The sequence below is a fragment of the Sphaeramia orbicularis genome, chromosome 13 (genome assembly GCF_902148855.1).
Source record: "Sphaeramia orbicularis chromosome 13, fSphaOr1.1, whole genome shotgun sequence".
NCBI lineage: Eukaryota > Metazoa > Chordata > Actinopteri > Kurtiformes > Apogonidae > Sphaeramia > Sphaeramia orbicularis.
The window spans coordinates 13,665,721-13,682,259 of NC_043969.1; the positions used below are offsets into that span (position 1 = coordinate 13,665,721).

Sequence of the window (16,539 nt, forward strand, 5' to 3'; positions counted from 1 at the left end):
AACAGGAGCACTGTATAACTGGAGTTGGCCAGTTTTTATATTGTTCCATCCACACGCTGCGTGATGCTGTTATTGGCTGAAGGTTCAGACTCACCGGCCAGAGGTCAATGCCCAGAAACTTCCCAAACAAAGTAAAACAAGTGGGAATGGAAAATACAGGTAGAGGGGTATAGGGTCTTTAAAAGTAAATACACAACCACACAATGGCAAAAGATCAGAGGTGATGATTGAGGAGGGTCATTAGAATCTATAAAGGGATTTTTAAGGAAAATGATATTTACACTGGATTTTGAAAATATGAATCGGATCAAATCTAATTGAATCGAATAGAATAGAGTACAGTGAATAGAATAGAATAGAAGAGAAGAGAAGAGAAGAGAAGAGAAGAGAAGAGAAGAGAAGAGAAGAGAAGAGAAGAGAAGAGAAGAGAAGAGAAGAGAAGAGAAGAGAAGAGAAGAGAAGAGAGTATGATATAGAATAGAATGAAAATCAGTTTTGCAGCTCGGTTTCTCTTAAGCAGCAAACGTTTAAAATGCACAAAAAGACTGTATGAAAATGTTGTGCCAAAAAATACTGACAATATACAAAACTACAAGAAATATTAAAATATACAAAAAGCCAACTCTATAATGTAGATGGAAGGAATATGTGCAACATATAATGGGTATACGCAGGTAATATGTGTAAGGTGGAATTGAAAACAAGGTGTGTGATCTGTGATTATTGCACACACATAGGGTGAGTATTGTATTGTATGTATATTATATACAGACTACATGGGGGGGGGGGGGGGGGGGGTTGACAGCAGCTGTGATTACCGATCATTAAGATTTCCTCAGATGTAACTCTGCTGCTTTTCTCTGTGGCTGAAACTGAAGCTTATAAACTGTCTTTTCTTTTCTGGAGTGAAGTGAAACAAAATCAGATGCTCTATATTAAAGCTTTTAATTGGATCCAATTGGAGAAAGCTGCAGAAAGACAGTGTGTATTTACATATTGTGGCATTTTTCTTTTGATTTTGGGTTTAACCTTTACCCTATGAAGCAAATTAGATATGAGTTAACAATGATTTAATTAATTGAGCAGTCCAACATCTAACATATTTATACAAGAAAAGCACTCGGACAATGCAGACCTCTGCCAAAACAGATCTGTTGCTTGGTACCAGTCATGTGTATGTCAAATTACATTAAATTCCAAACAATATTTGTTGAGTTATAATGAAAAATGTGTCGTAAATGGGATTTTCAATGTTAAATTGAAATGTCCACAGAGTTCACATTCTACAGTGGATGTGGACAATATTGTGCCAGATACTAGATACTGTTATAAGCTACGGGTGGATCAAATTGGAGGCTAATCGGAGTCGTTTTGAATTTTTTATGAATTTTCGAAAATTGCTTAATGATGAGAGATAGGAAAATTTGAGATTTTGTGACCTTGCTGTGACCTTGAACTTTGGCCTACTTGGCCCAAAATTTATTGGGTTGGTCCCAGGGCCTAGGCCTATCTGTGGGTAAAATTTGGTAAGGATGGTTGGAACAGTTTTCCCATAAAGTTATTAACAAACAAACACGCAAACAAACAAACGCACAAAGCAAAGTGATCACAATACCTCCTGGCGAAGGAAATAAGTAAATCCAATATTACATGGCACATACACGGATATTCCAACAAACAAGTATTTCATTTAAAACACAGTATTCATTTCTGTGTTTTCAGATATTTTTGTCGGGTTGATCCCATTCACAACAGGTTTGAAGTCCTTGAGAGTTATTCTTTTATTCAGTCTTCATTTTAATCACAAAAAGCTTCCATTGTGCAGAAATTGGTGCAATAAAAGTGTGTCAAGTGGTTTGTACTGATCTTCAATCCGGATGAAAAGCAGTGTTTCACATGTTTGACCACTCGCAGCGTCACTGATGGATTAAATACGGTCAGGGCTTTGCTATGCCCATAACTCTACATAACAGTAATGTCACATGGTCCTGGAGGACACATGTAGACCAGTGCAGCAAATAGATTTTTTAAAATACTTGAGATAAAAAAAAAAAACACAGCAACAAAAAAACAGCACAATTTTCAAGGGATATTAAGTTGCTATGAAAGGAAGATACTGGAACCATAATGCTGAAAATGACTGTACTGTTGCTGACACTGCATAATGATGTACCAGAAGGTAGGCCAGCAAATACAAAGATTCCCTTAGTGCTGATCAATAAAAGGTATCACATTATTGCAACGAAAGAGTCACCTGAGTGGATGAATCCTAATGTCATTTACGTTATATCAAAAGCTTTATAACATGTAATTTTCACAAGAAAGAGGTACAGCTGAAGATAAGCAACATGTCATTTTTACATTTGTTTTAAGATTATAGTTATTTTCTCTGATATTCAAAAAAGAGTACCTCATCCAGGCAGGTATTTATTTATATTTGGGTGTATGGTAATATACTCCCACAAGAGCACTGTGTTCAGGTAAGTATGACAATCTGATCATCAAAAATACAGTGAACAGATGTTCGCAATTACACATTATCATTATTTCTACTCCACAGATTCTCTGTAACCTCAGTTTCACTAGAGTCACATTTCACTGCAACTGGAACAAATGTATTGATTTAATTACAAAAAATCATTTAATTTTGTGTGAACCACAGTTACAATAGGTTTGGATTTTTCATTATAGTATAGTTTTATTTAGTTTCGACTTTTTTTTCTCTAATTCAGTTAGTTTTAATTAGTTTTTAGAGCAGGTTTGCTAGTTTTAATTAGTTTTAAAATTTTTCTAAATGCTTAGTTTTAATTTAGTTTTAGTTTAGTTTTTTTTTCAGATCTTTTATCTTCCTAAACGTTATATTTAAATAAATCTCATACAGGACTCTGCTGCTTTCTCCCAACTTTTGTCTCCATGTTGCCAGGCAGAGTGGAGACGAGAAGCCGGCTCTAAACAAGTGACGATAAGTGATGGACCGTGAGGTGCCGTATGGTGCTGCCATCTAAAATTGCTTGAGCAAAATAAATGGATTTCAGATCATTGACAAAGACAAAAACGAAGGGAATTTTATCCATAATTTTGATACGTTTTAGAAAGTTATTGGTTTTTTTTAAATTATGGTTTTAATTAAGTTTTTGCGCTGGCAAGAGGTGGTTTTTTTGGGCATAGTGCAAAACTGCAATGGAAAGACCTTTTTTCGCAACTAGAGTCAGGTGAAATTAAAAAAACGGATGTTGATGTACATAAAAACACACCAGGAAACCCAATCATTTTTTTTTTAATTTAGTACAAGATAGAGGGGTAATATATAATAATAATAATGAATATATCTGTAAATCAACACAATATTTGCGTTCAGCGCCATGTTTATGGAATGACTTCTTGTGTCATCTCGTGATAATAAATAAACAAATCATCAAATTTATGATTTAATGGCAAAACTGACATTACGCACTTCTGTTTTATCGACATTTAGTAAATATCAGTAAAGTTTTACGCAGATGTCCAATAGAAAAGTGACTACTGTCTTTAATGTGTGTGGAAATTACCCAAAAAAGTCACTTGCCCAATAAAGGGTTAAGAACAAGCTCTTTTTATTTAAGGTATATCTGTGTTGATGTATTATTGCTACTGCTTTTGATACTTCAGTTTGATACTTTAGTTTGGATCTTCATTTCGTTAGTTTTCGTTAATCATAATAACCTTGGTGTGAACTGATAAACCAAAAATACACAAGGTGAGCGCAGAGTTTTTTCTGTAGTTTCTGTTGGATCGTTGTTGTGAAACCATCTCGCAGATTCGTGAGAGGAGAGAAAAATCAAGCAAAATTAGGTTTTGAAGGATTTCAGATATCTCTGGTGATATTAGTCTGCAAGTCTCCGCTCATTAAAGGAATACCTCCAGAGAATTTGATATATCAAATTTTAATGTTTCTACCAAAATAAGTTGCAGAGGTGGTGTGAGAGAAAAGTGAAACTGGAGCTTTTATTAGAGCTGACTAACTCTGATATCCAGCAAACGGTTTAAAGAGGATAAACAATAACTCTGAAACATAAATCTATTGTCTGCTTGTGTGTCGTTGTGTGCATGTGCAGGTTGTGTGTGTTTATCTGGATTATATCACACCTAGAGGCCCGAGGGAAAGAGGTCAGGACATTTGATCACAACAATAGCACGATGGGGAGATTACACACACAGACACACAAAACGACATGTAAACATGCACACCAGCACCCAAACACATCGGACTATGGTGAGATACATGTCTGTGTACATGCTGTAATCTAAAGCTCTGCATGTCAAGTAATCAGAGTAAACAAACAGTACAATGACCACAGCAAAGGCTAAAGATGGCTTAGATGGAGAGACAGGTATGCCATTTCTACTAGCATTAGGAAGTGAAGTGAAAGGATAAACTTTATTTTGAAAACAAGTAGGAATATAAAATATAAAATATAAAGGTGAAAAAAAAAACAAAAAACAAAGAAAAACCACAAATTTAAACAGAATACTCCAGAATATTAAAGACCAACTGGAAAAAATCTAAATCTTACCAAGTGTATTTTTCTCATTTCTAGTCAAAATATCTCATTACACTTAAAATAAGACATAATCACCTAAAGAGTAACTTTTCAGTGAGATATAAGAACTTATTTTTAGACAAAAGATCTTGAAAATCTTAAAGAAATCTTACTAAGATCATTTTCTCTTGTTCCATTGGCAGATTTTTTCGCTTGAATTTAGCAAAAAAAAAAAAATCTTGAATTACACAAAAAAAAAAAAAATCTCTCAATGGAACAAGTGAAAATGATCTTGGTAAGATTTCTTGAAAGAAGATTTTCAAGATCTATTGTCTAAAAATAAGTTCTTATTTCTCACTGAAAAGTTACTCTTTAGGTGATTGTTTTATTTTAAGTGTGATGAGATATTTTGACTAGAAATGAGAAAAATACACTAGGTAAGATTTAGATTTTTTCCAGTCCAGGGTTCTAATAGTTTTGGATTTTCATTATAGTTTAGTTTTATTTAGTTCTGACTTTTTTTCTCCAATTGACTTGGTTTTAATTCATTTTTAGAGCAGGTTTGGTAGTGTTCATTAGTTATATATATATATATTTTTTTCTACATGCTTAGTTTTAGTATTAGTTTTAGTTTTTTTCACATCTTTTATCTTCCTCACTGTTGTATTCAAAGAAATCCCATCAACCCAGAAATCTCCCAACTTTATTTTCCATGTTGCAGGTAGAGAGAGGATGAGAAGCCGACTCTAAACGACAAGTGACGGACCATGAAGTGCCGTATGGTGCTGCCATCTAAAATTGCTTGAGCGACATAAATCAATTTCATATCAATCCAACATTGACAAAGACGAAAACGAAAGGAGTTTTATCCATAATCTGTATACGTTTTAGTTACTTTTGTAAGCACACAATACAGTTTCAGTTAGTTATCGCTTTTTTTCTTTTAATTATAGTTTTTATTTATTTCAGTTAACAAAAATGTTTTTTTCAATTCTAGTTTTCATCATTAGGTTTCATTAACAATAATAACCTTGGTTGATGGCAATAAGTTAACTAAAAAAAAATAAAGAAATGTCACACAATGAACAACTATTTCATTGTGGCTCTTTAACAACACTTTATGTCCGAAATGGAGAAGGTAGAAGCTGAGCTTATACTGTCATACTCTGATTTTACACGACTAATGTATACAGTTCATAAAACAAATAGATCAGTTATTAAATTATTGAAAAAGAGAACAATTTATAACATACATGTACTTCTTTCTTTAGTCACTGACATTACTATCCTGGATTTAACTGCTTTTCCTCATCCTTACGTTTCTTTTAAAATTGTATTTTATATATTCCTCTAAACTGATTTATGTTTTTAATTTGCTTTAATTCATCTGTTAGACTATTCCATGATTTAACCTCTCCCTTATTATTGAAACACACATACTTTTTAGAGTTGCTCTGATACAGTGCACTTTTAAACTCAGATTATATCCTCCTTCTCTGAGAACAATTTCTGTTCCCAATTTTATTTGGAACTAATTTATGTCTTGTTTTAAATATTAGTTGTGCAGTTTTAAACTAAATCAAATCTCAAATCTGGAAATTTTACAGTTTGTAATCTTAAACAAAGTTCAAGTGAACGGGTTAATTTTATATATATATATATTTTTTTTTTTTCCGAGTTTTAATTACTTTCTTTTTTGGGAACGGTTACTGCAGTAGACAGCTCTTCCATGGTGCGTTTGTGTTGCTGTGGTTATTACTCTCTTAAGCGTAAACAGCATAAACATCCAAGTTGTAATTATCAGACTTAATGAACAAAAACATGTTTGCCTTAAGGGAGCAAAAGTTCATCACTCAACTTGATGAAAACCTTATTTATTCTACATATGGTGTATAATGACCAAACCAAATCATGCAACCTATAGCGAAATTAGTTAAACAGTAAATAACGGAAGATGATCATATAATAGAAGCAGAGCAATCACTTCATAATTAAACTGTACAGTCTACTGTTATGTATCATCTGTCATTTGTGTTATTTACTTCTGGAATTAAGCATCTCCAGCTGCACCAGGCAAGCACACCGTAACATATATGAAACTCACATTTGTCTCATTAAGTTATATTGCCCATAATGTGAAGTCAACCATGCAGGCTATAGGCTGAAAAACACAGACAATATGGTGAGTCAAAGCATCAAACAATGTATATATAACAGAATTACAAAGCCACAACCAACAACCCAGCTTTGCAGTGTTAGAGCAGCAACACATTTAGGGCTTAATGAGTATCATCATTTATCACAGACTTCTCCGAACGCAATGTATAAATTTGACAAGATTTAATAATACGAGTGGTCTGAGTGTACTCCCTGAAGAGCTACTGCAGGTAGTTAGACTGTACAGACTTCTGTTGAGTAATTCTTAATGGCTTTTAGCATCAACTCTAATCACTTATGACATTCTCTTCCTCCAAAATGACCTTGTACTTGCAGCACTTCATTTTCACTGCCCACATCACCAAATTCACACATAAAACCTAATGGGGCTGTTGAACTGTAGTTTACACAGTGTGTGCTGAATTTTATGTGTGATTATTCCGACTGTGTCGCCACATGCATGTTCAAATCCAAATGTGACAATACACCTTTTTTTCTTTTTTACATTTGTTTAACCAGGAAGTCCCACTGAGATTAGGAATCTCTTTTACAAGGGAGACCTGGCCAAGGTAGCAGCCATATAAAGTCCAAAAAACATAAAACACATACATGATACACAATGAGCAATAAAATACAAAAACAACTATTCAACCATAATGGCATCAAGAAAAACAGTGACACTCCTCCTTCACTGCATTCTCCATGATATGTTTAACCCTATCTGAGCCTATTTTGGCCATTTTTGAGTACTTTTGAGTTTGCGTTTGTAGACTATATAAAGAAATGTTTATTATACCAATGTTTGGTATCTTTTTTTCCCAGCCCATCTATCTCATCTGTCTTTTATTTTTTCACTTTAACCTACTATATCAACACTAAAGGCCAAAAAACACAAAAAAATATAAAATACGATTTGAAAAAAAATTCTATAATTTATTGCATAAATAACACAAAGATGCTTAACGACCTTTTCAAAGCCTTTAGAAGTGAATATTTGTTCAAAATATTAGGTATATTGAATCACAATTGTAATAAATTAAAACTATACTCAAATATTTGACATAAAAGTATATCTTTATATGTCCATTTTCTCCGGTTTTCTCCCCCCTCCCCCTCGTTCCTCCCGGTTTCCGCATCCAGTTCAGGTGGGGGTCATCCTCACCCTTACCTGTAATGCTAATGCAGTCTGTGGATTAGAATCCGCAGATTCAGTCAGTTTTTTTCGTTTTGAAAAAGGACAAAAAATTATAAAAATATGGTCAAAAATATAATGCCCCCCCCAACCTCATTTTCATACTTTCACTCACGTTTGTTTGCTCCGGTTTCAAACTGTCATATCTCTGGTTGTATTTGCTCTATCAACATCAAATAAAAAGTGGGAGTGTTTCAAGTCCGCATTTTCAAATGCAATTATCCGCAGTGGTCTATGTGACCGACGTCTGATGCTATGACGTGTTGAAAATGTCATGTGATTAATCACAAGGTCGTGACCGTGGACCCCTAAGGGTTAAAATCATTAATAGAAATGAATGTGTGTAGTTTTACAGTTTTTTGAAGATTATTCCCCGACTATGTTGCATGGTAGGAAAATATTGTTTTTCCAAAGTCTGTCACAACTCGGGGAACAGTCAAAAGCAACCACTTGAAAACTTGATTGCACTACATTGCGCTTGCACCCACTGCTCCTTCGTACACGTGTTGTCAATATTCATATCATACATGATGCAATAAAGTGTGAAGGTGTAGCGTGAGAAGATGATGACTCCTACATATATCAGCTGTTAGTGTCACATTAAAAGTTACATGCATTTACCCATGTGTACGTGACACGTTAATGCGTTCGCTTTTTAGTTCCTTTTGGAGTATATAAATATAAGCAGTTTTCCACAGGTGCGTAAATGAAAGCATCACTGAGTGACATTTATGTATGTGTGAAATCATATGCAGGTTTCATACTTTTATGTTGCAAACCCAGCACACTTTATGACTGAACTCAGTAAATATAAATAAGCGTTGCATGTATGCATGTTGATCTGCTCTGCATTTGGACCAGCACTCTGTGTAATGCTGGTTTGTGTGCATTTGTGTGTATAGCGCAGTGTGTGTGTGTGGTGAGAACAGCTGCGTTATAGAGCCTGTCGTGGGCGTGAGGTAATTAGTGCAGAAGATGATTGTATTATTTGGACGGCCGACCAGCGCCGGGGTTCAAAGTGAAGGGAGGCAGGTGAGCTTGTACGGCCTGCAGCTGCATGTTAAACAACTCAAATGGAATCACAGAAGCCCCGCAAGGGGGAGGAAGAGAGAGAGGGTGAGGAAAGAGAAGGTGACAAAAAACAGAAAGAGAGAGAGAGTAGCAAGCCAGAACGGGATGATGGCAAGAATGAATTCAAGACACATTTACTGTCGGTCTCCATGTACAAATAAAACTGCTTCCTTTCTTCCATTAACCCTTTCGTGCATAGTGGTCACTTCAGTGGACAGCTATTCTACAGCTGTTCATGTTTTGTATATGCATGGATTTTGTTGTTGTAGTTTCATATCAGCTAACACAGTGGACGCTTATGCATCATCCCATACAATGCATTTGATAACATTACTGTAACTTCGCTGTTCTTGATAAACCTGATCTAACATGTTTGAGTATGAATCAATTCCTTGTCATTGTTATTAGGCTGTAATTAACAACAAAAGTTGTTGTTTTTTTGCATATTATCTCCATGAAGTGAGTAATGACTAGTAGAGTATGTAAAAATCTAAAAAAAAAAAACCCATCAGATTAGCAGAATTAAATGTTTTTATTTCATAGTTTTTGCACAGTATATCAGTAAATACATGTTTATTTGCTTCAAAAATTAAACGCATGGTGTTCGGCTTAGTGGACATTTTTGCACCTCTATAAAAAAATTTCAGTCACATAGTTTATTTAATGCCTAAAATGGAATAAAATCACTCAAGAAAGAAATCTTGATTAAGGGTCTCATAATTCATGCTTGAAAGGGTTAAACATCTGTAACATTTTAATACATTTCATAGCCTTTTCTTTGCTTTACAGTTCATTTAAATCTTTTAAGACTAGAAAATCCCTACATGTAGGAGAGCTAAAGTGATGGGGTAATCTACACTAATGAGCAATCCTCTAGACTTACTAGGAGTTCTACTACAGCTCTATATCTGTAAGTTCACTAATTAATATCAAGGTGCGTTCAGATGCACCGAAAAGCGGCACTGCAGCCTGTTTATTTTTCACAAACAGCCGTTGCACATTTGGCATGATGTGTAGTATATGATATACATAACAGGTTACGGGCTGTAGATGCATTGTGTGAATGCTCCAGTTTTTAATATCTCAATGTGGGTCACGTAACTGAATTTGTGCCCATTTTTCTCAGTCAGTTTGTTTCACTGGCTCTCTATTTAATTGTGCAACCTCTGAAATTCTCTTTGCGCTGTATCTGAGCACACCTTATAGATGAAGCATACAGTTTTTTGTACCTGTTTTGACTGTAAAGTTGATGAAGGAACAGTGCAGCCATCCACATGATGCATATACAGTAGCGTTGCATGTGAAAATTAGTTACATGTACATACAAATCCAACAGCAACATTAGCACAATTACACTAACAGTTATCTGTTTTACAAAGCTCCATTTATGTCATTTTTGTTGACTGTCACTGCAGGTAAGTAGGTATAAGTGATGTATATTGTACCTGTTCTGGCTGGTTGGCATTGGACAGCGGTATGACCATCCAGATGATGTTGAGGTTGGTGAGGGCAGCGCTGGTGGTGAAGGAGCACGGCAGGATGGCTGCTTGGCCACGGGCCACCTGGATACTGCTTTGGGACACGGTCACATCTAACGCCTGCACACACACTGCAAAAACAAAGAAGTGGTGATCAGGTAATTGACATAAAGAAAAGCCAAAAGTCTAACAGAGTAGGCACAGAACAAAAGAGGGATGACAGTTAAAACAGGAAGTTTTCTCATGTATCTGTGAGTCTAGATGAAGAATTCAAAGTCTTTCTGTAAGACATTTCGCATTAATGTATAAAGAATTATCAGTGTAAATGAAATTATTAATCCCGTAAAGCCTGAACCATTAAATCATAGACAGAAAATTCCATTTCTTTGAAACTGGAGCTTTTGGTCCTTTTCTTTGTTTTTGTTTTTTTTCCAAAATGTCAATTTCCATGTATGATTTTCAGGTCTCAATGCTCAAATGTTATTATTTTTGAACAAACAAAAACATAATATAACACAAACATGTCAAACAAATTGGTAATTCCTTTTCAAAATTGTCAAAGTTCTACCTCCTTCCTCATTAATGTCAGTCTTGTAGTGTCACTGGAAAGGCCTCTGGTGAATGAAACCCTCCCCTCTGGTGGATTATCTATGTATTGGATGTATCTAATTGTATACATCAGGTTTTTCAAGAAAAAAAAAATCACACTGATCATGTGGAGGGCTTCAAAACTCATGCATCAAACATGATACGTTTGACATTATAGGGTTAAGTGTACAATACATACAATATACTTTATATCATGATACAACATATTTGACTGGAATCCCATCTTCACTGTTCTTTCATCTTTAGAGCAAAACAAACAAGGTTTCTAAACTAAGCTCTTTTGGATTCCTAGCAGCAACTAAACAAACAGCTAGACCACGCCACGATGGATCACATAAAATATGTAGCAGTTAAATGGGAAAGCATGATAGGCTGTCTCTTGAGTTATTCATTTGCTAAAACAGCGTGCTTCTTCTGTGGGAACAAGTTCTGTATCGATACATAAATGAACATGACAAGAGGGAATAGTACTGGGTATTTTAGACGCTATCTGCTGGTTGCTGTGTGCATTTAGCTGATAGCTCCTTACAAGGCACGAGAAACCGCTTTCCTCTAAAACCAAGAGACTAAGGGGAGGTTTTTCCTCATCTAGATGCAGCTGTCAGGTATAACAGACCCAGAAAGATAAATGTGTACATGCTGTATCCTATTTCTAGACCAGCTAAAGACATTACAGCCTAAATTAAGTTAGATCTTCCCCCGCAACCATGTATCCATGTCCAAAAACCACAGTGGGAAGTAATCTTATATAAATATGGTGAGGAGGATGATGGCAGTGATATGATTACGGATAATTGATCATGTCCTGTGAATTGTCCTTGTTAGTGATAATGTAAGAAGATGATCTGTGTCACAGGGAGTAGAAGCCACCAAATGACATGTAGGAGTCAAATCAGATGTCAAGTGCATGATCACTGGAAAATATAACAGGAATCTAATTTATATTTTATCTTTGGACATTTTATATGTGTTTCTAACACTTTCCATCTGTTGAGCATTTCAGGCTTCGAGTGTCATTCTTGCTACATTTGGGTTTTGAATGCCGCTGTCATATTCTAGCTGACAGACTGCCTGTTGCTCTCTCTCTGTCTGTCCGAAACCTGCTGGACTTCCTACGCTTTCCTCCTACTGACAGACACCACACACACTGCAGGCTCTTTGCTGGCACTGAGATCGGTGGCACCGCACAGTGCTTCTTGGTTATGGTTTTTAATAGACTCACCCCATCAAATTATGCAAATAATTAGACTTAAAAGCATCATATCTAGAATGCTAACATGGATTTTTTTCATATAAATCCATAGTGTACATTAAATGCTAAAGGACATCAAGTTGCACAACAATCTCATGAGTGTGTACATCACAATGCAGCTAATGAGCTCCTATTACCTCTTATGACATCTACAGTCTTGGGCCATCATTATAAATAAAATAAATAACAGACGCTTAGGTCACGAGTCTAATCTAATCTTCTTCAATCCTCTTTGTACACAATGTTCACTTCCTGCACAGAATCAATCTATGTCCTTATACAAGGATTAAGGAGGAAGTTCATACATAAGGTTAGAACCTTAACAGAATGGGATCTGCATAACTGTATATTCTCATGCACACAATGATATTAAGCGTAATAGATTTAGGAATAAAGACAGACAGAGCTAGATTGCAGATGTAGCGAAGACAGAAACAAAAAAAGAAAGTCAGAAAGATAGACAGACAGAAAGAAGAAGAAGAAGAAGAAAAGTCCTAGAGGAATGAAGATAGAAGGAGCATCTTATCGTCTCTAAGCCTCCTCCAAGGCAGCAGTCTCTCAAGCCCACAACAGCTGGAGGGCTCATTTCAAAACACTGGATTAGGAAACCTCTGTGCGCAGAGCCTGTAAGCTCCCACAACCAAAGAAATACACGCACTCACAATCACTTGCACACACAAAACCACACACAGACACACATACTAGCAACTATACACACGCATACAGTAGATACACATATGGAGACACACACCCTCCGACACAGAGGCTGCCCACTATCATGAACACAACTCTACATACACACACGGAGTCAAAGTTATCAGCATATGTGATCAGTGACATGTACGGTAGCCCTTTAGGGCCACATCTCAGAGACAGCCTGACAGCTCACCAACTAAACTGCTGCTTGCAGTTGCTTGGCGTTGCCTCATTATTGCACACACTTCTGCCAAAGCTTTATGCCAGCTCTTCAGCTCCGCACTCCGAGCATGTCCGGTAGACAATCGCTCTTCCAGAATGCATACTGTACAGGGTTTGATATGTGAGAGCTGAACGCTTTGTGTCTCACTGTCAAATATGGCCTCCCAGATAAAACATTTATACACTCCAGTATAAAAAACACTAAAGTAGAAAATGAACAACTACGGCAACGCTGTGTAACCACTGTAAGAGTGATTTTCAATGGGTTTAGGATTTCTTAAAAAAAACAAAAAAAACAAAACTGATTTAGATATAGCAGTGGTCCCGTTATGCTTCCTCTTGTTTTGTTATTTTCTAACTTGTTTCTTTGCTGTTCTTGCCCAAGGCTGAGTGCAGTGCTCACTTGTACAGTCTTCCTCATGTCTCGAGGCTAATATGCATAGGTATGATGTAAATGAGATGTCCATCTCTCTGGGTTTTCCATCCGAACCTTTCAATTTTTTAGTCAACAAACATCATGTACTCTCCTGCTCTCATTTCTAGCCCTGGGCTGCCCTGAGGCACAGCTCAGTAAGACCCAGACCAGCACGACTGACAGAAAACAGCAAACGTTATCTCTGCTACCAGCGCAGGAATCTGACCATTAACTGCTTACTATTGTGAAAAAAGCTAACAGACAGGTGCAACAAACCATCAAAAGTGCCAGGACTCAAAGAAAAACTCAAGTATTGCTGTGAGATGTTGCCTCCATCTTGTGTTTTAAGAAAAAAAAAATTAAGAGATGATTTAGTCTTTAAAATAGATTCAGCTCAGTCAAGTTTACTTCAGATTTAGGAACTAGACTTAAAGAGTGTAACTAAACCATATTAAAATAAACAGCTAAAAAAAAAAGCACTCACCGGACAATGGTTACTTCCTGAACCCCAAGTCAGACAAGAGTGGAGAGATATAGTGAATAACATTTATTTAATGGAAAGGATTACCTTTTCTCTTTGTCTTAAGAAAACTGTTTTTTATTAAACTCTGGACAAATGGGTCAAGTATATTGTGTCTTTACAACCTGATTTTGTGGAAGCCTGAACTGTAATTTTGACTTTACCTTATTCTCACTGTTTTTGCATTTATTATAGTCTTTAATCTCATCTAATTTTTTCTCCCTGATTCTATTTATTTTGTCAATTTGTACACATGTTCTGTCTCCCAATATGTATAAAGTTACTAAAATGTATAAAATATGTGCATGGTAGTGGGTTCAAAACTGCTCCTGATATTATACATGCTATGTGTTGTAATATAAACTGCTATTCCAAAATAAAAAATACAAAAAAAAAACAAAAAAAAACCATCTACATTTACTAAAATTAGATGAAGTTAAAAGTCCAAACAGAATCCAAGTTAATTAAAACAACAACATTTCACACTGAGAGAGGGTCAAGTAGAGAAATACAAAAACAGTTCTGAGGAAGAAACAGGAGAGAAGCCAATGTAGTCATGAATAGGAAGTTGTTTTCCACAAAGGAGAAGAATTACAAAACCTAAATAAAGGCTACACTACAGGGTGGGTGGGACAGGTAGGATGTCAAGGAACAAAGGGCTGGATTAAATCAAAAGAAAGGAGAGGTAAAGAGTGAAATAAGACGTGATATAAGCGAGGAAGGAGGATGCTGGTGTTTCCAGAGAGGCCTAATTGATAAAGTCACCCCAGGCAGTGTGAGCAGCGCTTGTGGAGTGAAGCAGAGAACCAGCAGCATGGCTCTGTTAAAACATCTCTCTCCCCCCTCATTCAGGAACCAAGTGTCAAAACTGCAGCTGATTAATGCATGAGAAAACCAAACACCTCCGAGAGTATGGAAATCTGTGTATGTGCTTACTCACTCAGTCAGTCAGTCAGTCAGGCTAAGGTGCAGCCATGATGGGACAGGGAACAAATGCGGGGTGAATACAACACTTCCACTTTCTCTCTCATACATACACACAAACCCACACACACATAGACAATCCCTGCTTGGCAAGTCATTTGCATCCTGTGTTTTTATTCATGTGGCTCTTTTATTCATAGGCTTTACTTTTATTTCAGTTTCAAACAGATGCCCCTGATGCTGTGATGTGATGAGCCTCTGGCACAGCTCCACGGGGTGGGCTGGGACACACACATACGTACGTACATACGCCCGTTTAAGTCAAATGATTAATGATGGTGCGAAGACCTGACTAAATAAACAACACACATCAATATAGGCATAAAAATGTAAATTAGATCTTCCTTTTCTGATTGAAGCCAGTTAAGTTCCCCTTTTGTGCGCGTCCCCTTTACATCAATTTGCAGTGAATGAACTTGTCCTCGGCTCATCTGGGAATGTACTGTATAGCCATTTATCATATTTAAAATAAACATTAAAAACATGACAGTTAGCCAGTTCCCTGTGTGATAGCCACGTCTTGTCAGCTGCATTTTTTTCTGAGCGTGAGACCTCTTAAGATGTAAAAGAAGAGAGATCGAGCATAAAATCATGTATCTCCTGCTGCAGGCGTGACAGTTGGCAACTCTGATCACATTTCATGAGAAATCTGCATCCTTTTAGAATGTTTCTGTAAACTCAAATAGTAATTGTGATTGGTTAAGTGTCTTAACCTGCGTTCCAGAAATGAATCGACTGAATAACAAAAGCATGAAATTAAACAGAATCCTCTCCACACATGGATTCATACGCACCAACACCTGTGCCCACATACAGAGCTCTGTGTACTGTTCTCTTGCAGCAGACCCAGGGGCTTCATCCTCAGCCATGTTAGCGAATCTAGTGTATTTCTGTGATGTTGCCACTGCCCGTGAGGCAATAGGGTGAGCCAACAAGCAAGCAAAGACATCCGTGTGAAACTCAGGTGGTATGTTTGTGAACCCAGCTGCTCGATGGCAACTCATGAAGCACCATGCTCACGAGTTAACCTTGCTGAAGTAAAAATAAAGTCACAAATCAACTCAGTGATCCTCCTGAAACATCCACAAATAGGACAAAGCAGGCATTGATGATAACATTAGGGATGCACATAGCCCACTAGAAAGAAAAAAGCAGGTTAATGCCCAGGTCATATTTAGGGTAACACAAACAGAGAGTACAGATGAAATGACAGGATGTTTGCAAAAGTGTGAAAGCAACATTAAAACCAATGTAAATGCAATGATGTAAGTACAAGAAGAGACAGAGGACAGGGTGAGAAAAAGACAGAAACACAGGAAAGACTATTATACAAGTCGACTGAAATTTACTTAGGGGGTCAAATGAGTGGCCATTTTTGTCAAAAAAAAAAAAAAAAAAAAGTTGTAAGAAATGCATAGAACTG

At 36.4% G+C, this 16,539-nt stretch overlaps 1 protein-coding gene across 4 annotated transcripts in view; it reads right to left on the reverse strand.

Moving 5' to 3' along the window:
- igsf11 (immunoglobulin superfamily member 11) overlaps positions 1-16,539 on the reverse strand; it is a 150,193-nt gene that overhangs the window by 18,720 nt on the left and 114,934 nt on the right. For 2 of the 4 annotated variants that reach the window (XM_030151651.1, XM_030151649.1), the window contains exons 3-4: positions 10,386-10,549; positions 10,170-10,178 (exon numbers count right to left, since the gene is read on the reverse strand). In XM_030151651.1, the coding sequence (XP_030007511.1) occupies positions 10,170-10,178; positions 10,386-10,549 (173 nt within the window). The remainder of the gene's footprint in view (positions 1-10,169; positions 10,179-10,385; positions 10,550-16,539) is intronic. The other 2 variants (XM_030151650.1, XM_030151652.1) reach the window with 1 other exon arrangement.